A 24426-nucleotide genomic window follows, 5' to 3' on the forward strand; every position below is an offset into this window, starting at 1 on the left:
AAGGGCAGTCTCCAATGAAGGAAACCACTTATGCCAAAACATCGTGTCCATCCACAGACAGCTGTTTCGGGGTATTGCCCCTCATCAGTGTGGAGTAGGAAACTGGCCAGTAGGAGCAATGCCTAGTAGAAGACTGTGAAAAATGAGGATGAATGAACTCATGGAGATCAACATCCAACACTGCGGAGACACCATCTCATGTTTCTCAATGCAGTGATTCTAGAGCAATGCCCCCATGCCTTATGGCAAATATGTAAAAATATGCAAAACAAAAGCCGCGGAGATACCATCACATGTTTCTCAACACAAGCAATGTCTAGCCAGGTCTTTCCCTGGGAAGGAACAACCACAGGAAGGGCAGTCTCCAATGAAGGAACCCACCTATGCCAAAACATGGTGTCCATCCACAGACAGCTGTTTCGGGGTATTGCCCCTCATCAGTGTGGAGTAGGAAACTGGCCAGTAGGAGCAATGCCTAGTAGAAGACTGTGAAAAATGAGGATGAATGAACTCATGGAGATCAACATCCAACACTGCGGAGACACCATCACATGTTTCTCAATGCAGTGATTCTAGAGCAATGCCCCCATCCCTTATGGGAAATATGTAAAAATATGCAAAACACAAGCCGCGGAGACACCATCACATGTTTCTCAACGCAAGTAATGACTAGCCAGGTCTTTCCCCGGGAAGGAACAACCACAGGAAGGGCAGTCTCCAATGAAGGAAACCACCTATGCCAAAACATGGTATCCATCCACAGACAGCTGTTTCGGGGTATTGCCCCTCAGTGTGGAGTAGGAAACTGGCCAGTAGGAGCAATGCCTAGTAGAAAACTGTGAAAAATGAGGATGAATGAACTCATGGAGATCAACATCAAACACTGCGGAGACACCATCACATGTTTCTCAACGCAGTGATTCTAGAGCAATGCCCCCATCCCTTATGGGAAATATGTAAAAATATGCAAAACACAAGCCGCAGAGACACCATCACATGTTTCTCAATGCAAGCAATGACTAGCCAGGTCTTTTCCTGGGAAGGAACAACCACGGGAAGGGCAGTCTCCAATGAAGGAAACCACCTATGCCAAAACATGGTATCCATCCACAGACAAGCAAGACAGAGACAGGAAAGAAATTACAACCAACATGCCTGCAGTTCCCTTGACACCAGGAGAACAAGTACTTAAAAGAAAGAGATGTGTTAACAAACTAGATAACCAGTGGGAAGCAGAGCCATACACTGTGATACCTTCAGACTTTAATAACACCAAAGTATGTATCATCAGCAAAGATGGAGGAGAAACCTTCGAAGCAGTCTCAAGAGATCATCTAATGATGTGTCCTGATCAATTGAAGGACAAGAAAGAAGTCCAAGACACTCCACAACCCATAGTAGAGGTGGAAGATAAGATTCAAACTATACTTGGAGAATTTCCTCAGACGTGGACACAAGTAAATCAGGCAATAGTAGTACCAGTACTAACCTTTCATCAGCCTACTGCACCAGATGAAGAAGAGACTCTAAATGAAATTGCTTCAGTAACAGATACCACATCTGCAGAGGAATGCGGAAATCTGTCCCCTGCTAACAGCGAATCTGACAATCTCATGGTGAGTCTAGGAGTAGAGAGAAAGCAGTCTAGAATACCTATCTTACACAAGTCTACTTATAGCGCGTGACTAATGCACCAACAGTAGACATCAGAGAACAGGTCATCAGAAATACCTATACTGCGTAGACCCACTCGTAGTACTAGAGGTCAGATCCCTGCCCGTTACATAGATTAAGTAATGTAAATAAAGTAATAAGAATGTATAGTTGTAACCGTTAAGCATGAGAGCCTACAGAGACTTACTGTAAGAACCTTTTTAAGTATTTGCAATAACCAGTTAAAGGACAATTGGGCCACAGGACTATGTGTGGTCAGAACTGTATTTGTAAATAGTTACTCCAACTTGGCCTTGAAAACAAGCTGCCGGCGTGGCCGAAAAACAGGCCCATCTACAGAGCGCCCTGTAGCCACGCCCAGGGACGACACACAAAGTGGGCTAAGGTGGTTCCCACCAACCAAACTCCAGGTACAAGCTCAAAGACAATTCCTGCACAGCAGCATAAGGACTGGTCGCTGCAGTAACTGTGCTATGGTTTTCTTTTTCTTGTCTGGTTTTTGATAATTTTTACATTTTGAAGACTTTGTAGATTTCCGATAATTGTTGTTGTTAACAATTCTTGTTATGTTTCCTCAGTCCACGAGTACTGAACTTAACTGGGGGGGAATGTGATACCCCAGACTCTGGGGTGTCACAGTAGCACTCAATTTTTCTTCTCTGGTCTTTATTCTACTACATGTCCCAAACAATCTGAAGTAGTTTTCATAAGAGAAAGTAATTATTAGTGACGAGCGAGTACTAAAATGCTCAAATTCTCATTACTGGAATCGAGCAGGTCGGAAACTCGGATGGGCTCGACTCGAGTAACGAGTATAATCAGGTCGCTGCTGAGAACAATGTTGTCAGAGTCTTATGCTACTTTAACGGAGTGACAATAAAACATCCAAAATCAAATATAAAATGGATTTTACAGGAAAAAAGTTAGGAAACATTCTTTCCTGGATAATGACTTGTGTATATAAGGCAAATTAAAAAAAAGAAAAACAAAAACACCTCCTCCATCCCTTAGCCTATGTTGTTGCGCTTTTGCACTTTCTCATTGCTTTCAATGATGAAAAAAACATTTACCAGTAAAATTATTTTAACATTTTACTACCTTGTCTGGGCATGTGATGTGTGTGACATGGTCAAACATATCCTGTTTAATTTATGAAGGAGGGATTCTTAAACTTGCAATGCCTATGTAAGCAATGCAAGATCTGGCAAAAAGTAGAATGAAGAGAGACTCTGATACACCCGGTATTAGACATTAAGGAGGGCCTCATAGACATTCTGTTAAAATTGTTTGACAATGGGACTCCTAGACTCAAAAATCCTATGAAATAAGTGCAAAGGCTACCAAAAATTAGAATGAGGGACTGCAATACGCCCTGAAAAACACAGAGGAGGGACTCAGAAAACCTTTTTTCCCATTATTAATAGGTGGGATCCCTAGACTGATTCAGCCTATGTACTAAGTGCAAGGCCTAGCAAAAGTGTAAGGAGGGACTGCAATACATCCTGTAAGACACATACAGCAGGGTCTCAGAAAACAGGTTTTTACTAGAGATGAGCCACTTTGCCTTTTTTCGGGTCGAGTCGGGTTTCCTGAAACCCAACTTTCGCAAAAGTCGGGTTGAACGAAATCAGCCGACTATAGGGAAAAGTTGGAGGCCGACTGAAACATGAAACCCAATGCAAGTCAATGGGGAAGCAAAGTCGAGAGAGTGGAAGACAGTAAACACACCTACAGTGCCCATTTCTATGCCAAAAACCTCAATTCAAAAACGGACACGACTCTAAAGTGTAGGTCTGGAAAAATGGAAAAACTCCTCGGCTTTTTCTTCCAGAGTCACACCCAGATAGCTTCTATTTGTCCGTGCTAGAAGGCGGTACACGGTAGTGTGTGAGGAGCGTACACCGCTGTACGGTGTGTATGTAAAATTGTCAAGCTCCATGTATTTGTATACGGACTGACACACGCTGTCTCTGTCTAGTTTTGACCTTAATCAAACAGCAGATATACGAAACTGTTTGAAAAACGGACACGACTCTAAGGTGTAGGTCTGGAAAAAACGGACAAACTCCTCAGCTTTTTCTTCCAGAGTCACACCCAGATAGCTTCTATTTGTCCGTGATACCAGCCGGTACACGGTAGTGTGTGAGGAGCAAACAACGCTAGACGGTGTGTGAAAAAATGAACGCTCAGTAACTCACCAGGACAAAATAATAAAATTTGGAGTGCTTTGAAAAAAGCAGTTTTAACAGCAGTGTGCACACAGCAATGCAGCTAGCAGGTAGCCTTAAAAGGCAGCCTAATCTCCACCAGTGCTGCGGCACACAACAAAAATCCTCCCCTTTCATTGCACACTAACTGTACAGTGAAAAGCGTTATCAGCAGAAGCAGTTTTTTTTTCTTCTTCCCTGCCTAACGCTCTCCCTGTTCAGAATCAGCAGCAGCACCACTCCCTATTGTAAGATCGGCAGAAGTAAGATGGCGGTCGGCGTTCACAGCCTTTTATACCCACTGTGACACCACACAAAGCCAGACAATCACTTCAATGCCCTTCTCTAAGATGGTGCTGGCCGCTGCGCATGTCATCGCGTTGCCCACAGTGTGCGTGCTCCATCATTGGGTGAGAAAAGGCGCTGAAAGCATCATTTGAAACGCGACTTTGGCGCGCTGATCGGCGACCTCATGGCCGACCTTACGCTAAGGTCGGGTTTCGATAAGCGAAACTCTACTTTGGCGAAAGTCGGCGATTTTTTAATCTGACCGACCTGTTTCGCTCAACTCTAGTTTTTACCCATTATTAGAGAGTGAGACTCATAAAACTTTTCTTCCCATTATTAAAAGGTGGGACTCTTAGACTGATAAAGCCTATGCACTAAGTGCATGGTCTAGCAAAAATTTAAAGGAGGAACTGCAATACACCAAGGAAGACACAAAGAGGATGGGCTCAGTATTCATTTTTTAACATTTTTTTTTAAAATGTGGGATTGCTTTACTAGTAAAGTCTATACACCAAGTGCAAGGCCTATCAAAAATTTAAAGTATTGACTGCAATACACCCTGAAAGACACGTAGAGGATAGCCTCTGAATATTTTTTTTACAATTTTAAAAAGATTGTGACTTTTGAAATCTAAAAAGATTGTGATGAGGCCATCTCTCACAACTACTGCCTTGGGCCATGTTTGCCTTCATTTGTGAATGACTGTCTACAGATGACTACAACAAGCTTAAATTTGTCCAAGAATTCATGGAAAACAGCTATCATGTTGTAGCCTGTTCAAGAGATTTATGTGACCAGAAGCAACACTCATTTCCATCGGATGATACTGATATGAGACAAGGAGTAATAGAAAACGATAGGAAAAAGCAATAACTTGACTTGATTGAAGGTAAAGCTGTTGACGTGCTGAGTGAATACTATGTAGAAAGTGAAAATCTTACCACCATTGCTGTTTTACAAATTGAAGAATCACCTCTAAACAACAATGGCATGGAGAAAGCCGCATTCACTGTAACTAGTAAAGAGCAGAGGGTTAGAGCAGTTCAGGTGAAGAGAGTAACTAGCAGTGCGTGAGCAGACTAGCCACAGAAGAGGAGGACCTATGTGCGCAGGAAATGCGTGATGAGTCACTCTTTATGGCCATTTTCTCAAAGACTCATGTCTAGAGAGAGAATTTTAAAAAGATTACACATTACACTAGTATGCACTAAATGAAAAGCCTAGCATAAATGTAAAGAAGGAATTGCAATACACCCTGGAAGACATGTAGAGGATGGCCTCAGGATAATTTTTTTTGCAAATTTTAAACACCGTGGGACTCCTAGACTGGTAAAGCCTATGCATTAAATGCAAGGGATGCCAAAAATGAGAAAAAAGAACTGCAATGCACCCTTGAAAAAATGTACAGGAGGGCCTCAGAATAAATTTTTTGAAAATGTTAAAACATTGGGACTCCTAGACCCGCTCCCGCGACAGGCACAGATTACCCTGGCCCATGGCTATGGCCTATGTGTGCACCACTTCATCCTCCCTTGAGAAAGCCACCTGGGTAGTGGCGATACGCGTGGGGTTTTGCTCCCCCCACCATTCCATCCCACATTTGCACCATGCACTTTACTTTTGATGTACCATCATGCTTGTAGGAGCCCTGATTGATTCGGCTCCCAGCCCTCTCGTTTTCTGGTAATATATGGTGGTTGCTGCATTGATTTAAACCACTTCAGAGGTACACTGTTTTTTTCTCATGTTTTGGCTTGGTGCTGTGAATAGCCTATCTTTATATATAAAATGGCATTATAGATCACTTTTTAACCATTTGCACACTAAATGTATGCGGTTTATATTGTCTAAACTTATTTGCCTTTATCTGTGGGTTTTGGATGTGGGAGGGTCATTGTATCATAAACATATATGACATGACCAGTTTGTGCTTTTGCATGTTTTTAATTGTTTTTATGGGTCTAGTGTTGCATCATGTATGTGTCCTTTTTGCTTAATAAAAATATATTTTGTCTACTATATACATTATCAATGTAGTGTTCCCTTTTCTATGGGCAAGTCGCTTTTTTCTGTTTCATGCCATTATCATTGACATGCCTTTGGTCTTTATTATAGTCAGTGGTGCCCTCCTTTCTGTTTTTTCACCTCCTAGATCTTTGTCACAGCTTTTTAGATTGAAACACGTTGCTGGAACCTCTTATGCCTCTAAGTTACCTCCACTCACTATGAGGATTTTTTTTATATATGATTGTATTTTGAATAAAAGTTGGAATTTTTAAAGGAGCTGGAATAATCCTTTTTTTTCATAAAATTAATTTCTACAAAAAGGGAAGATAATTTAAAATATTTTTAGCTGCCCTTTGTAGTTATAAAAAAGTAGAAAAAAAAAGACACATGTATTTTCTATTTTTCTTTACATTTTTTCTAATTTAAGCAAAAATAGTCAAAATATCAGAACAAGAAAAAAATTGAGAGGAGTTGACAACAAAAATGTGCTTGAAACTACACAATAGAAATTTCAGAATCATTTTGCAATGTATAATGTAGAGCACAACAACCATGCCCCTGTGATATTCCTTGTTGATTAACATATATGAACATTTTCTTTGTAGACTGACAGCAATGGATGTTTCTCCAGAGATATTGATCTTAAAAAATTTAATTTCACAACTCAAGCAATCAATCATTTTTTTCAAATCAAATCGAAACTGACAGAAGGCATCACAGGTAAGTGATGGGTGGAAAACCCTGCAGCGGTGATGACATTTTTAACAACAAAATTACCTTCACATAAAAGTGAGTCTGTCACCCCCAAATCCATTTTAAATTACCAATACAGTGATATCAGAATTTATCCCCAATAAAAAATCAAACCAGTAAAACACCTGTAACATAAATTTTAATTGGAATGCAATTAATGAACCTTTGGTATGGCCAAGAGTTTGGTGCGCAGTTAAGTCCCCTCATATTGCATGTTGAGAGCTGTCTTCCACATTTGAGTGGCAATGCTAATTTCCAAAAGTGAATGCTGGCTGAACTTTACTTGTGTATGTGCGTATTTGCATGAATACTGCCTAAATTGGTCTTGCAGGTGCGTTCTTCTCCCTTGCTCCTCAACACTACAACTTGCAAATAGTATCCACAGAAGGAAACCATAAAAAACGAGTCTACCCACTATGTGCACCCAAGCAATGACACTGTGTTACGTGCTGCCCGGGCTCAGGCAGTGTCAGTGTGCATGCACACCCATGTGGGCTGAGTTCAGGCAGTGCTCACTCTGGGAAGCTAGAACTGTCAATCTGATGTAGATGGAATCCTGAACATGTAAATGCTGCACCAAGCTCTTGGTCATGCCAAGGGTGCACCGAAGAACCCTGATTTGCATTTGAATTTTCTCTGGCCCTGTACCATAACAGGTACACTGATTATATGATTTATATAGGCTAAGTTTCTTATGTCACTGTATGGCTCATTTGAAATGCATCTTGGAATTTGGAGTCTACAGTTCAATTGGATACTTCTACCCTGCCGCTGTGGTTTATATTGTGGGCCAAAATTCAGCCACAACATAAAGGGTCAATCACTTCCATCCATCTTCTGTATTTTACCAATACATCAACATGATGAAAAAAGATGCCACATGATGGTTCATTTCCTACTGGATCAGGAATGGAATTCCCGATCATCTACTCATTACAATTTCTCATTCTGCTTCTATAAGCAGCTCAGTAGCAACCAACGGATTCCCATTAATGAATGCTGCAGCTATGATTATTGCAAAAATTTATAGCATATACGTACCAACGTTAGGCTAGTTTCAAGCTAGCATATGGAGGAGCTGTGGAAGGATGCAGACTTCCTCCGTGAAGCTCTGCCCATGGCCACACCTCCTCCGGTCAGCTCCGCCCACATCGGCATGCGGCCTGCCTACCCTATCTTTAGCATTAGGTACGCAGGCCGTGCCGATGTATGCGGATGCCTCCACATGCGTCGTTTTGAATGTGCGGCCACCGCACCAAAATGCAACACGTTGCGTTCGGCGCAGGTCACCGCACTGTCAAAACGATACATGCGGAGACATCCGCATACATCGGCACGGCCTGTGTACCTAATGCTAAAGATAGGTTACGCAGGCCGCATGCCGACGGAGGCGCAGCCAACCGGAGGAGGTGCAGCCATGGGCAGAGCATCACGGAGGAAGTCCGCATCCCTCCGCAGCTCCTCCATACGCTAGTGTGAAACTAACCTTAGTGTTGGTAGCACAGGGACTTATATGTCCTGCCTCCATTGCCAGCCAGTGAACCCCAGCCACACTTTTGGATAGATTTTGTGTGAACATCAAACATTTAAGCTTGAGACAGGAATAATCCTGGAAATTTAGGCTGTCACTGGACTAGCAATTTCACCAATTTCGGAATTGTTGAAAATAATCCAAAGATTGAGGTACAGAAATTATGATTAAATTAGGTATTATTATAATTCCTGATGTTCTTTTGTGTCTTTGCAGTATCACATAATATAGGGAGTTTCTCTGCCCTGTGAACTAATAAGACAGGTGGAATTATTTATTATGCCTAAGTCTATAAAAAGACCCCAAGGCCATGTTCCCACGTAGCATAAATAGTGAGCTCTTCATGCAGAATATCTGCTGTAATTATCACTCCAAGAAAAGTAAATGTGATTTCTTGAATATTTGGACAGTGACACAAGTTTTGAGATTTTGTCTCCTCTGAATTGCTGTATGCGTCTCCTGCACACGTAGCTGATATCTGTGACCTAAAGACTTCTGTGAGCTTAAGTAGCAGGTCGCTGCTTCTGTCCAGGAAGAACAATCTCTTTGGCTAGTTTTTAAAGATGAGCGAGCTCATTAAAATGCTCACATGCTTGTTACTTGAACCTAATGTTCGAATGCTTGTTTTGAGTAACGAGTACAATGGGAGACATGGGAAACCCTAGCCTTTTTCCATCAGACCCTACAAAGAGGTCTGTGGGTCAATGAAAATGTTCAAATGGATGGAAAAAGTGCTGAATGGAAGGAGAACAGGATAGGGAAGACGCCTGGAATCATCTCTGACTATCATATCGCTGCTGAGAACAATGGTGTAACACTTTTACTCCACTTTAAAGACTGACAAAAACATTCAAAATTGACAAGAAATTGGAGTTTACATGAAAAAAAATGTTTGGAAACATTCTTTCCTGTAAAATGACTGTTATATAAGGCAATATTTAAAAATGATTTTTAAAAAAATAATTTAAGTAAACTAAATTTGAAATTTTTAGTAAAAAATTGGAAATTTCAGTGTAATTTATGAAGGAAGCAGGTACTGCCAAAAATGTGATGTAAGAGGGACTCAGATACACACTGTATTAGACATAATGGAGAACCTCATACACATTCTGTTCAAACGGTCATGTAGTGGTACTCTTAGGCTGGAGTCACACACAACGATAAAAAAATCGGTCCGATTTTTACGGTCCGAAATTGCACAAATGTTTCCTGACCAGTGATCCGACTGTCATGCGAATTTCCTGCGATGATCCGATTTTATTTGCATCTAAGCATCCGTCTGATGATATTTTGTCGGAGGCTTGCAAAATGGACATATAATGGATCCCTATGGCAGGTTAAAACACAAAATGAAAGAATAGATATAGATACATAGAATACATATATGTATATATACATGTCATTGAGACACATATATACAGTGTATATATATTTATATTTCATAGATTTCAACATAGTAGAATAGCCGCTAATTCAATTGCCGACTTCTGTAAAATCATTTCCCAACCCGACATGAAATGACACATGGTTTATATACAGTAAACCATTTCATTTCATGTTTTTTTTTAAATGTCCCTGACTAATAATTAGATGAGGGTTTGTGTGCAAAATTTGGGATGTCTAGGTGTTAATTTAAGGAGTTAATTCGTTGTAAAAAAAAAAAAGTGTGGGCTCCCGCGGTAAAATCGCAACCAGAGAGGTAAAGCAGGTGAGTGAGGGCAGATTTTTATAGCCTTGAGAGGGACAATTTTTTTTGGCCCCCCTGGCTACAAAAATCTGCCCCCAGACACCCCAGATAAGGCGCATCTATAAGATGTGCCTATTCTGGCACTTATCCTCTCTATACCCATTGCCCTGTAGTGGTTGCGAATGGGTTAATAACAAAGTGTTAATGTCACCATTCGATAGTAAGGTGACATTAAGCCGATTAATAATGGAGAGGTGTCAATAAGACACCAATCCATTATTAACCCTAGACTATGAAAGTGTTAAAAAACACAGACATTAATTAAAAAGTATTTTAATGAAAGAAAGACACCTAGGTTTTGACAAATTTTTATTCCTCTGGTAATCCAAAATAAAACCATGACCTGCAAAAAAATAACATAAAAAAGCAACTATATCCTTATCTCTCCGCTGCTCAGTCATGTCCCATGCTGCAATCCTTCACAAGGGGTTAAATAGTTTACAATGAGGACCGGTGCTAATGCGACCAGCCTCACTGTAATCTACTGCAGAATGACTTTATTTCAGCTCTGCGCAGCCTCCCTGGCTGCCTAGAGATGAACTAATAACCATGGGAAACTTTCTGACTTTTTTCCCACGCTCATTAGTTCACCTCAGGTCAGCCAGGGGACTCCCCGCAGCCTCAGTGACATCAGAGGGAGTCCCCGGCTGACCTGAAGTGAACTAATGTGCGTGGGAAAAAAGTCTCCTAGACTAGATGGAGGCCTGATGCTATCGCATCGGGAGGGCGGTAATGTCACAATGGGGGCAGGTGCTTATATGCATTGTTTTTGTTCCAGCGATGCTGTTGCTCTTCAAGAGTCTCTTTTGCCCGTTGTTGTCTTCGACGTTGTGCCTTTGCTTCTTTCCTTTCATTGTCATTGGTGTACTTTTTAGGAGGAGCCATGTTGGCGTTAATATTTGCTTTTTAAAGGGGTTTTCCCACGAACGAATGTTCATTTTAAAAATTGTCTGTGTTTGACTGTGTACAGAACATATCACAGCTCCTGAGCAGGGGAGGAAGCAAAATACAATACTGACATTACAGCAGGAGATCGCAGAGGATACATTTTGTGAGGTAAAAAATTGTTTAACCCCTTCCTGACATCCGACGTACTATCCCGTCCACGGTACCCGGGCCCGTATGACCGTGGATGGGATAGTACGTCTACCGCGATCAGCGGCGCCCACGTGGTGAGCGCCGCTGATCGCGGCCGGGTGTCAGCTGATTATCACAGCTGACACCCGGCACAATGTGTCAGGGGCGGTCACGACCGCCCCCGACACGTTAACCCCTTGCACACCGCGATCAAACATGATCGCGGTGTACCGGGAATTAAAGGGAAGCATCGGCAGGGAGGGGGCTCCCTCCGTGCTTCCCTGAGCCCCCCACGGCAGCGCAATGTGCAGCGCTGCTGCGGGGGGCTCCTATCCTCCAGGCCCCCGAATCCAAGATGGCGACGGTGGCCTTCGGGAGCCTGAGGAAGATGGCTTCCTCAGTGCCTGCAAAGCGCAGGCATGAGGAAGCCTTCGGCACTGCCTGTGACAGATCGCTGATCTGTCACAGTGATCTGTGATGTGACAGATCAGCGATCTGTCACAGGACAGTGATGTCCCACCTGGGACTATGTAATAAAGTAAAAAAAAATTAAAAAAAAAATGTAAAAATAAATTAAAAAAAATCGCCAAATAAATTAGTAAAAAAAAAAAAAAAAATATTCCCCAATAAATTCATTTTTTGAAAATAATAAAAAAATAACAATAAAAGTACACATATTAGGTATCGCCGCGTCCATAACGACCTGCCCTATAAAACTGTCCCATTAGTTAACCCCTTTAACGAACCCCTTAAAAAATAAAAATAAAAAACGAAGCAGAAAATAATGATTTATTATCATACCGCCAAACAAAAAGTGTAATAACGCGCGATCAAAAAGACGCATATAAATATCCATGGTACCGCTGAAAACGTCATCTTGTCCCGCAAAAAACGAGCTGCCACACAGCATCATCAGCGAAAAAATAAAAAAGTTATAGCTCGCAGAATAAAGCGATGCAAAAATAATTATTTTTTATATAAAATAGTTTTCATTGCATAAAACCAACAAAACATAAAAAAAGACCTAAATGAGGTATCGCTGTAACCGTACTGACCCAAAAATAAAACCGCTTTATCAATTTTACTGTACGCGGAACGGTGTAAACGCACACTCTCAAAAGAAATTCATGAAACGCTGGTTTTTGTTCATTCTGCGTCCCAAAAATCGGAATAAAAAGCGCCACAAATAGTAAATCAAACCCCCCGTTATCACCCCCTTAGTTAGGGAAAAATAATAAAATAAAAAAAATGTATTTATTTCCATTTTTCCATTAGGGCTAGGGTTAGGGCCAGGGCTAGGTTTAGGGTTAGGGCTAGGGTTAGAGCTAGGGTTAGGGTTAGGGTTAGGGCTAGGGTTAGGGCTAGGGTTAGGGCTTGGGTTAGGGTTAGGGCTGAGATTAGGGTTAGGGGTGTGTTGGGGTTCGGGTTGGAGTTAGAATTGGGGGTTTCCACTGTTTGGGCACATCAGGGGCTCTCCAAATGCAACATTGCGTCTGATCTCAATTTCAGCCAATTCTGAGTTGAAAAAGTCATATGGTGCTCCTTCCCTTCCAAGCTCTGCCATGCGCCCAAACAGTGTTTTACCCCCACATGTAGGGTATCAGCCTACTCAGGACAAATTGCAAAACAATTTTTGGGGTCCAATTTCTCCTGTTACCCTTAGGAAAATAAAAATTTGGGGGCAAAAATATCATTTTTGTGGAAAAAAATGATTTTTTTATTTTCACGTCCGAGCGTTATAAACTTCTGTGAAGCACTTGGGGGTTCAAAGTGCTCACCTCACATCTAGATAAGTTCCTTAGGGGGTCTAGTTTCCAAAATGGTGTCATTTGTGGGGGGTTTCCACTGTTTAGGTACATTAGGGGCTCTCCAAAGGCAACATGACACCCGCAGACCATTCCATCAATGTCTGCATTCCAAAACGTCACTACTTCAATTCTGAGCCCTGACGTGTGTCCATACAGTAGTTTTCTCCCACATATGGGGTGTCAGCGTACTCATGACAAATTGGACAACAACTTTTGGGGTCCAATTTCTCCTGTTACCCTTGGGAAAATGAAAAAAATTGGGGACTAATTGATCATGTTTGTGGAAAAAATACGATTTTTTTATTTTCATGCCCGGGCATTATAAACTTCTGTGAAGCCCTTGGGGGTTCAAAGTGCTCACCTCACATCTAGATAAGTTCCTTAGGGGGTCTAGTTTCCAAATTGGGGTCATTTGTGGGGGGTTTCCACTGGTTTAGGTACATTAGGGGCTCTCCAAAGGCAACATGACACCCGCAGACCATTCCATCAATGTCTGCATTCCAAAACGTCACTACTTCCCTTCCGAGCCCTGACGTGTGTCCATACAGTAGTTTTCTCCCACATATGGGGTGTCAGCGTACTCAGGACAAATTGGACAACAACTTTTGGGGTTCAATTTCTCCTGTTACCCTTGGGAAAATAAAAAAAATGGTGACTAAAAGATCATGTTTGTGGAAAAAATACGAATTTTTTATTTTCACTCCCGGGCGTTATAAACTTCTGTGAAGCACTGGGGGGTTCAAAGTGCTCACCACACATCTAGATAAATTCCTTGGGGGGTCTAGTTTACAAAATGGTGTCATTTGTGGGGGGTTTCCACTGTTTAGGTACATCAGGGGTTTTCCAATCGCGACATGGTGTCCGATCTCAATTCCAGCCAAAAACGTCAAATGGCGCTGCTTCCCTTCCGAGCTCTGCCATGCGCCCAAATAGTGGTTTACCCCCACATGTGGGGTATCAGCGTACTCAGGACAAATTGCACAATAACTTTTAGGGTGCTGTTACCCTTGGAAAAATAAGAATTGAGGGTGAAAAGATCATTTTTGTGGAAAAAATATGATTTTTTAATTGTACGACTTTATGTTATAAACTTCTGTGAAGCCCTTGGGGGTTCAAAGTTCTTACCACACATCTAGATAAGTTCCTTAGGGGGTCTAGTTTCCAAAATGGTGTCATTTGTGGGGGGTTTCCACTGTTTTGGTACATCAGGGGTTTTCCAATCGCGACATGATGTCCGATCTCAATTCCAGCCAAAAACGTCAAATGGCGCTGCTTCCCTTCCGAGCTCTGCCATGCGCCCAAATAGTGGTTTACCCCCACATGTGGGGTATCAGCATACTCAGGACAAATTGCACAATAACTTTTAGGGTCCTGTTACCCTTGGGAAAATAAAAATTGGGGTGAAAAGATCATTTTTGTGGAAAAAATATGATTTTTTAATTGTACCGCTGTACGTTATAAACTTCTGTGAAGCCCTTGTGGGTTCAAAGTTCTCACCACATATCTAGATAAGTTCCTTGGGGGGTCTAGTTTCCAAAATGGGGTCACTTATAGGGGGTTTCCACTGTTTAGGTACATCAGGGACTCTCCAAACGTGACATGGCGTCCGATCTGAATTCCAGCCAATTTTGCATTGAAAAAGTCAAACGGCGCTCCTTCCATTCTGAGCTCTGCCATGCGCCGAAACAGTCGTTCCCCCCCACAAATCAGGTATCAGCGTACTCAGGACAAATTGCACAATAACTTTTGCAGTCCAATTTCTCCTGTTACCCTTGGTAAAATAAAAAAAATTGAACCTGAAGTATTTTTTTTGTGAAAAAAAGGTAGATGTTCATTTCTTTTTAAATATTCAAAAAAATTCCTGTGACGCACCTAATGGGTTAATAAACTTCTTGAATGTGGTTTTGAGCACCTTAAGGGGTTCAGTTTTTAGAATGGTGTCACTTTTGGGTATTTTCTATCATATAGACCCCTCAAAGTGGCTTCAAATGTGATGTGGTCCTAAAAATAAAATGGTGTTGTAAAAATGAGAAATCGCTGGTCAACTTTTAACCCTTATAACTTCCTAACAAAAAAAAATGTTGGTTCCAAAATTGTGCTGATGTAAAGTAAACATGTGGGAAATGTTACTTATCAAGTTTTTTGTGTGCCGTATCTCTGTGATTTAAGGGCATGAAAATTCAAAGTTGGAAAATTGCGAAATTTTCAAAATTTTTGCCAAATTTCCATTTTTTTCACAAATAAACGCAAGTTATTTGAATGAAATTTTACCACTAACATGAAGTACAATATGTCACGAGAAAACAATGTCAGAATCACCGGGATCAATGGAAGCGTTCCAGAGTTATGACCTCATAAAGGTACAGTGGTCAGAATTGTAAAAATTGGCCCGGTCATGAACGTGCAAACCACCCTTGGGGGTGAAGGGGTTAAAAACAGTCAGTAAAATATTTTACCTCAAAAAATGAATCCTCTGTGATCCCCTGCTGTAATGTCAGTATTGTCTTCTGCTTCCTCCCCTGCCGAGGAGATGTGTGCTCCATACACGGTCAGACACAGACAATTTTTAAAATGAACTTTCGCTCGTGGGGAAACCCCTTTTAATGTGACCAGCTTCCTCTGCCTGTAGACACGTCACACATCTGCGGCCGGGATCAGCTGAATGGTTCACATCTGGATGGAAAATTTGATCACCAGCTGCAGTCAAAGCATTTTTTTGTTTAAATACCACCATTATGTACCACAGAGCATGTAATACCATATGGATTAATTATTGACTCAAGAGTAATTATACACTTTGTGAGTGTTACATAAAAATAAATATACCACAGACCACATAATTCTATATGGATGAGGAATTGAATGCAGAAAATATTTTCAAAACTTTTTGGAGGTGTTAGATATTACAGAAATGTACCCCATAACTCGGAATAATATATGGGTGAGTAATTTAACGCAAACAAATTTTTAAAAGCTTATTTGTAGTGTTAAATAACACATAAATCTACCCCAGACCATAGAATACTGTGTGGTTCAGAAATTTAACTCAGAAAATGTTTTAATCACTTTTTTGGTCTGACAGATATCACAGTAATATACCACAAAAATGTTATGAATGGGTCACCGAGGAGAAAAAGATTAAACAAGCTAAGTCACAGAAAACCAGAGAGGTTGGTAACTATGCAGATTGCAGATCCCTGATCTTAACCACACAACTAGCAGCAGCCATGGAGCGTGTCTACGATGATCCTAGACACTTCGTCACAGCCGGAGGACTAAATAAGTTTAAAGCAAGAAAAGGGGATAACTAACTGCCCCAGAGTAGACCCCAAAGGAAAGACAGCCCCCACACATGTATTGACGGTGAGACAAGATGAAAGCACAAACACAGGCAGGAAAATAGGCTGAGCAAACGATGGGGCCCAAACTAACTAGACAGAATAGGAAAGGAAAGACACTGTCTGCAATCTGCCAAAAACCCTACAAAAATAATGTCCAACACTTCTAATAGCAAAATTAACCCTGAAGTCACTAGACTTCTCCCACTATATCAGCACTCTGAAATATTCTGATACAGAGCAAAAAGAGGCCAATCTAATAAAGGACAAAAAAACAAATTGGCAAATACAGATAAATAAGAGTGGAAATTCAGCACAGCCCCAGCCAGGGCTGGCTGACCACACAAAAAACTGAATAGACCAACAAAATCAAGTGTGAACATTAGCAGAAAAACGTAGCTTGAAATGACTGGAACAGAGCTGAAGACCAAGACCTGACAAGCAGAAGGAATCACCAGCACCAGAATAGGGCGTCAGCTGTCTTAAATCCAGTCTGAGATTCCTGAGGTCCAATCGTCATCCTCATTATCAGGTGGCAGATCTCTACTGATTAAATCAGCCTCACTACCTCCAGCTACCACCAGAGAAAGCCTGGAAGGAGAACTCACAACTGATGGACCGGAAAATGAACTCACAACGGTACGCCCCCCTTGAGGAGGGGTCACCGAACCCTCTTACATGCCACCAGGCCAATCAGGATGGGCCCGGTGAAAAGCATGAACCAATCTATTGGCATGAATATCAGAGGCAGAGACCCAAGAATTATCCTCCTGGCCATAACCCTTCCATTTGACCAAATACTGGAGTCTCCGTCTAACCAAACGAGAATCCAATATTTTCTCTACCTCATATTCCACATTGCCTTCAACCAACACAGGGTCAGGACGTGCCACCATAGGAACCACTGGCTCAACAAACCTCTTCAACAGAGACTTGTGAAATACGTTATGGATCTTGAACGAAACTGGGAGAGCCAATCGAAAAGAAACAGGATTAAGAATCTCCAAAATTTTATAAGGTCCAATAAATCTTGGCTTAACTTTTGGAGATGCAACCTTCATAGGAATATTCTTAGATGACAACCAGACCATATCACACACTTTAAACCGGGGACCAATGGTCCTACGTCGCTTGGAAAATCGCTGGGCCTTTTCCTGAGAGAGTGACAACTTATCCACTACTTGGTCCCATATCTGCTGCATTCTCTCAACCACAGTGTCCACACCTGGGCAGGACGAAGATTCCACTTGCCCTGAAGAGAATCGAGGATGAAACCCAAAATTACAGAAAAAGGGTAACATCAAAGTGGCAGAACTAGCTCTATTGTTCAGTGCGAATTCGGCCAAGGGCAAAAATGAAACCCCATCATCCTGATCAGCAGATATAAAACATCTTAAATAAGACTCCAAGGTCTGGTTTGTTCTCTCAGTCTGCCCATTAGTCTGGGGATGAAATGCAGAGGAGAAGGATAACTGAATCCCCAGATTGGAACAAAAGGCTTTCCAGAATCTGGAAACAAACTGGACTCCTCTGTCCGACACAATGTTCTCAGGATACCCATGTAACCGAACCACCTGTTATAAAAACAAGGGCACCAACTCAGCGGAAGATGGCAACTTTGGGAGTGGTACAAGATGGACCATCTTCGAAAATCTATCACAAATCACCCAGATAACAGTCATTCTCTGAGAGACAGGAAGATCAGAAATAAAATCCATTGAGATATGGGTCCATGGCCTTCTGGGCACCGGCAGGGGCATCAGCAATCCACTAGAACGAGAACAGGGTTTAGACCGAGAACAAGTCCCACAGGACTGTACAAAATTCCTGACGTCACAAGATAAGGCAGGCCACCAAAAAGACCGACTCACCAAATCTCTGGTAACAAAAATACCTGCATGACCAGCCAATGCGGAGCAATGAATTTCAGACATCACTCTCTTTCTCCACTGGTCAGGAACATACAATTTTCCCATAGGGCAATGCTCAGGTTTATCCTCCTGAAATTCCTCCAGGGTGTGTCTCAAATCGGGCGAAATGGCAGAAAGAACTACCCCCTCACCTAGGATGGTAGTAGGCTCGGTCACATTAAGAGAATCGGCAAAGAGACTCCTAGAAAGGGCGTCTGCCTTAACATTCTTAGTGCCCGGAAGAAAAGAGACCACAAAATTAAAACGCGTGAAAAACAAGGCCCATCTAGCCTGTCTAGGATTCAAGCATTTGGCCGACTCCACATAAATCAAATTCTTGTGATCGGTGAGGACCACAACTTTATGTCTAGCTCCCTCCAACCAATGTCTCCACTCCTCAAATGCCCATTTCATGGCCAACAATTCCCGATTCCCCACGTCATAGCTGCGTTCAGATGGGGAGAACTTTCGAGAAAAGAAGGCACAGGGATTCATCTTCGAAGTCACAGGGTCTTTTTGGGACAAAACAGCTCCTGCACCAATCTCAGAAGCATCTACCTCCACCTGAAATGGAAGTGAGACATCAGGTTGCTGTAAAACTGGAGCTGAAGTAAATCTCCGCTTAAGCTCCTGAAATGCTGAGACAGCCTCAGGAGACCAATTCAGCATATCAGCACCCTTCTTGGTCAGATCAGTCAGTGGTTTGACAATACCTGAAAAATTACCTATAAATTTACGATAGAAATTGGCAAAACCCAAAAACTTCTGGAGGGCCTTCAAACAAGTAGGCTGAACCCAATCATAAATGGCCTGTACCTTGGCCGGGTCCATTTCAATAGTCGATGGAGACAAGATAAATCCCAAAAATGAAATGCTCTGTACACCAAAAAGGCATTTCGATCCCTTAACAAACAGGGAATTCTCCCTCAAAATCCGGAACACAGTCCGGACGTGTTCCACATGAGAATCCCAATTACTAGAAAAGATCAGAATATCATCCAAATAGATTATCAAAAACATATCCACAAAGTCACGGAAAATATCATTCATAAAGGACTGGAAGACAGAAGGGGCATTAAAGAGCCCAAAAGACATCACCAGGTGCTCAAAATGTCCCTCCGGAGTATTAAATGCCATCTTCCATTCATCCCCGTGCTTGATGCGAATAAGATTATACGCCCCCCTGAGGTCAAGCTTAGTAAACCAGCAAGCAATCTTAACTCTGGAGAATAAATCAGACATCAGAAGTAATGGGTACTGATATGTTTAGCCGTCATGTTGTTAAGGGAACGATAATCAATACACGGTCTTAATGTACCATCTTTCTTGGCCACAAAAAAAAACCCAGCACCTAAAGGTGACGAGGATGGTCTAATATGACCCTTCTCCAATGACTCCTTAATATAGGATCGCATAACATCATGCTCGGGTACAGATAAGTTGAAAAGCCGACCCTTGGGAAATTTACACCCAGGCATCAACTCAATAGCACAGTCATAACTCCTATGAGGAGGCAAAGACGCAGACTTACTCTAACTAAATACATCAGAAAAATCAGCAAGATAATAAGGAATATCATGGGACTGAGGAGAGGTGGAGAAAACAGGAGCGTCCCTAAGAACACACTGACAACCCCAACTCACCACAGACACAGACTTCCAATCCAAAACTGGATTATGAGTTTGCAACCAGGGAAAACCCAGAACAATAGTATCATGCAAATTATGCAGTACCAAAAATGTACAATTTTCTTGGTGGTCTGGGGCAACTCGCATTATCACCTGGGTCCAAAACTGAGGTTTATTCTCTGCCAAAGGAGTAGCATCAATACCCCTCAAAGGAATAGGCGTCCGCAGAGGAGTCATGGAAAAACCACAACGTTTAGCAAAGTCCAAATCCATCAGATTCAACGCTGCTCCTGAATCCATGAAAGCCTTAGTAGAAAACGTGGATAAGGAGCAGATCAGAGTAATTGCCAAAAGGAACTTAGGTTGTACACTGCCCACAGCAAATGTGTGTGCAAAACGTTTCTCTCGTTTAGGGCAGACAGAAATAGTATGAGAGGCATATCCACAGAAAAAACACAGCTTATTACGCCTTCTAAACTCCTGACGTTGTGCCCTAGACAAAACCCCATCACATTGCATAGGTTCAGAAGTTTGTTCAAAAGGTGGAAGCGTCTCCCGTGTAGTTTTACGTTGACGTAAATGCCGATCAACTTGAATGGCTAATGACATAGAATCATCCAGACCAGAGGGAACAGGAAATCCCACCATAACATCTTTTACAGTCTCTGATAAACCTTTCCGAAAGAGAGCTGCCAAAGCACTATCATTCCATGTAGTAAGGACCGCCCACTTTTGGAATTTTTGACAGTATAACTCTGCAGAATCCTGACCCTGGTTTAATGCCAACAGGGTTCTCTCAGCTTGATCAACAGCATTAGGTTCATCATACAACAACCCCAAGGCTTGAAAAAATGCATCCACATTAGTCAAAATAGGATTTTCAGGTGTCAGAGAAAAAGCCCAATCCTGGAGATCGCCGCGCAGCAAGGAGATGACAATTTTAACCTGCTGCACAGAGCTCCCCGATGAGTTAGGCTTCAAGGCAAGAAATAATTTACAATTATTCTTAAAATTCAGAAATTTAGACCGATCCCCAGAAAACACATCAGGAGTAGGGATCTTAGGTTCCGCAGCATGTGACTGAATGAGGTAGGTGGAAATTCCCTGTATTTCAGCAGCAAGTTGCTCTACACGATCAGACAATTGCTTAATCTCCATTAGGAAAAAAAAAAAAATCCTCCTACGGCCCCAGAAAAAAAAAAAAGAGGAAAAAATAAATTAAAAAAAAAATTCTGACACTTTTTTCTTTTTAACAACTTTTTCCTGCTTTTGAGTACCCTAGAATCTGCGGTATGGCTGGTGATTCTGTTATGAATGAGTCACCGAGGAGAAAAAGATTAAACAAGCTAAGTCACAGAAAACCAGAGAGGTTGGTAACTATGCAGATTGCAGATCCGTGATCTTAACCACACAACTAGCAGCCGTGGAGCGTGCCTACGATGATCCTAGATGCTTCGTCACAGCCGGAGGACTAAATAAGTCTAAATCAAGAGAAGGGGAAAACTAACTGCCCCAGAGCAGACCCCAAAGGAAAGACAGCCCCCACACATGTATTGACGGTGAGACAATATAAAAGCACAAACATAGGCAGGAAAATAGGCTGAGCAAACAATGGGGCCAAACTAGCTAGACAGAATAGGAAAGGAAAGACACTGTCTGCAATCTGCCAAAAACCCTACCAAAATAATGTCCAACACTTCTGATGGCAAAATTAACCCTGAAGTCACTAGACTTCTCCCACTAAATCAGCACTCTGAAATATTCTGATACAGAGCAAAAAGAGGCCAATCTAATAAAGGACAAAAAAACAAATTGGCAAATACAGATAAATAAGAGTGGAAATTCAGCACAGCCCCAGCCAGGGCTGGCTGACCACACAAAAAACTGAATAGACCAACAAAATCAAGTGTGAACATTAGCAGAAAAACGTAGCTTGAAATGACTGGAACAGAGCTGAAGACCAAGACCTGACAAGCAGAAGGAATCACCAGCACCAGAATAGGACATCGGCTGTCTTAAATCCATTCTGAGATTCCTGAGGTCCAATCGTCATCCTCATTATCAGGTGGCAGATCTCTACGGATAAAATTAGCCTCACTACCTCCAGTTACCACCAGAGAAAGCCTGGAAGGAGAACTCACAACTGGTGTGTCAAGAACACCTCACTGTACTTGCTCACTGAGCCAGTGCTCGTGTCCTGAGTGTCAGGATCCTGTCAGCGCTGGCGTGCAGCCTCCGCTGAGCAGGTACTCACCCGCAATATAGGGGTACCGGGGTCAAGTGCTGCCAGAAAGTACCGATGCACGGGACCTGTGGATGCTGAAGTTCAGCAAGCCGGCATAGGACCTATGGTCATGTGAACAGTCTTGTGACTGCAAGGGGGCGGGCCTTAGCGTCCTGCTTTCAGAGAAGCTAGAGAACTAAGAGTCAGGCAAAGCAGAGGTTATGCACAGTACAGACCAGCGAGGTAAAGGAGGGACAAACAGACGGGAGGTCAGACAAAGCCAAAGGTCATACACAAGATATCAGTACAGTACCAGGGAGGAGACAGAACGGATAATCAGGGCCAAGCAGAGATCAAAACCAAACAGACATAGGAGGTACCAGGCAGAATCCAAAGCGATATCCAGAGAGCAGACCGAGTCATACACAGAGAATCAAGTAACCAGAACACAGCACAAACACACTCAGGGGTCACCACACAATGCCAAGGGCGAAAGTATAACTGACGGGGATGGGAGCTTCCTGAGGCTATAAGAAGCCTCCCCAGAACCAATGAGAGGCCACCATAATAGGTCCAGTGGTGCAGGTGAGAGTCTGCATTGAGATCAGAACATTAACCCCAGAAGTGCCGGTCACCCAGCACTGGTATCATGACAGTACCCCCCTCTCAATGGGGGGCCTCTGGACCCCCAGGCTTGCCCGGGTACCTAGCATGGAAAGCCTGAACCAGACGATCCGCATGCATCAACCGGGCCAGCACCCAAGACCTGTCCTCCGGCCCATACCCCTTCCAATGAACTAGGTACTGTACTGACCGCCGTACCAACCTAGAATCTACAATGTGACCAATCTCATATTCCATATGTCCCTCAACTGAAACCGGAGGAGCAGCGGACTCGGATCCTCCCCGGACGGCTTCAGTAGAGATCTATGGAAGACGTTAGGGATCTTGAAAGAGGGTGGAAGGCACAGCCTGTACGCTACTGGGTTGATTTTTTCCACAATCTTGTACGGGCCAATGAATTTGGGGCCCAACTTGGCTGACGGAATCTTTAACTTAATGTTTCGCGTGGAGAGCCAAATTTTCTCTCCCACCCGAAACGTGGGACCAGTTGTTCGTTTCCTGTCCGCAAAAAACTTATACCTGCCTTGAGACCTAGATATACGCCGCTGGACTTCTGCCTATGTATCTTTTAACCTCTGAACAGAGTCCTCAGCCCCGGGGCACCCCGAATCCAGATGAGAAAACTCACCAAAATGAGGACTGAACCCATAGTTGATCAAGAAAGGGGACATACCAGTGGATTGACTCACCTGACTATTGAAGGCAAATTCAGCCAACGGCAGTATATCACACCAGTCATTCTGTTTAGCAGAAGTCAGACATCTGAGGATCTGTTCCAGAGACTGATTAGTGCGTTCCGTCTGACCATTACTCTCGGGATGGTATGCAGACGAAAAGGACAGAGATATCCCTAATTTTTTGCAGAAAGCATGCCAAAACTTAGCCACAAACTGCACACCACGATCAGACACCACATTCAGGGGTACCCCATGCAAGCAGACCACATGCTGCACAAACAATCTGGATAAGGTCTCAGCAGAAGCTAATGCGGACAGGGGTACAAAATGAGCCTGCTTAGAAAATCTGTCCACCACTACCCATACCACCTTATTACCCCTGGAAGAGGGAAGATTGGTAATAAAATCCATGGACAGATGGGTCCACGGTCTTTCGGGAACTTCCAAGGGCATCAGATCCCCCGCCGGCTGGCTATGGGAGCTTTTAGAACGAGCGCAGACCCCACAACCAGAAATGAATTTCTTTATATCAGAACCCAGAGTAGGCCACCAGAACATCCTAGCCACCGCCAGTCGCATGGCTGATATACCAGGGTGAGCACACAACTTGGATTCGTGGAACTCTTGCAAGAGTTTAAGGCGAAGTTGCTCTGGGACAAACAACTTGCCCCCTGGCTTGGCCGCAGGACCAGCGACGGGGCCCCCTCAATTTCCCGTTCCAATTCAGACGAGATCCCTGCTAACACCACCCCAGGGTGCAGAATGGAGGACGGTGGCTCAGGGACAGACACAGGGTGAAAACTACGAGATAAGGCGTCAGCCTTGACATTCTTTGACCCTGGATGGAATGTAATAGTAAACTGGAAACGAGAAAAAAAAAAGTGACCAACGGGCCTGTCTGGGCGTTAATCTTTTAGCAGACTCGATGTAAGA

The 24426-nt window shown here is 42.8% G+C and overlaps 1 protein-coding gene across 1 annotated transcript in view; it reads left to right on the forward strand.

Annotated features, from left to right (window-relative positions):
• LOC141049745 (alpha-2-macroglobulin-like protein 1) overlaps nt 1-24426 on the forward strand; it is a 257127-nt gene that overhangs the window by 73726 nt on the left and 158975 nt on the right. The window contains exon 9 of the mRNA XM_073546472.1: nt 6782-6896. Coding sequence (XP_073402573.1) covers nt 6782-6896 — 115 coding nt within the window. The remainder of the gene's footprint in view (nt 1-6781; nt 6897-24426) is intronic.

This window comes from Dendrobates tinctorius, unplaced genomic scaffold (assembly GCF_039654945.1).
Source record: "Dendrobates tinctorius isolate UK_male_01 unplaced genomic scaffold, ASM3965494v1 ptg000147l, whole genome shotgun sequence".
Taxonomy (NCBI): domain Eukaryota; kingdom Metazoa; phylum Chordata; class Amphibia; order Anura; family Dendrobatidae; genus Dendrobates; species Dendrobates tinctorius.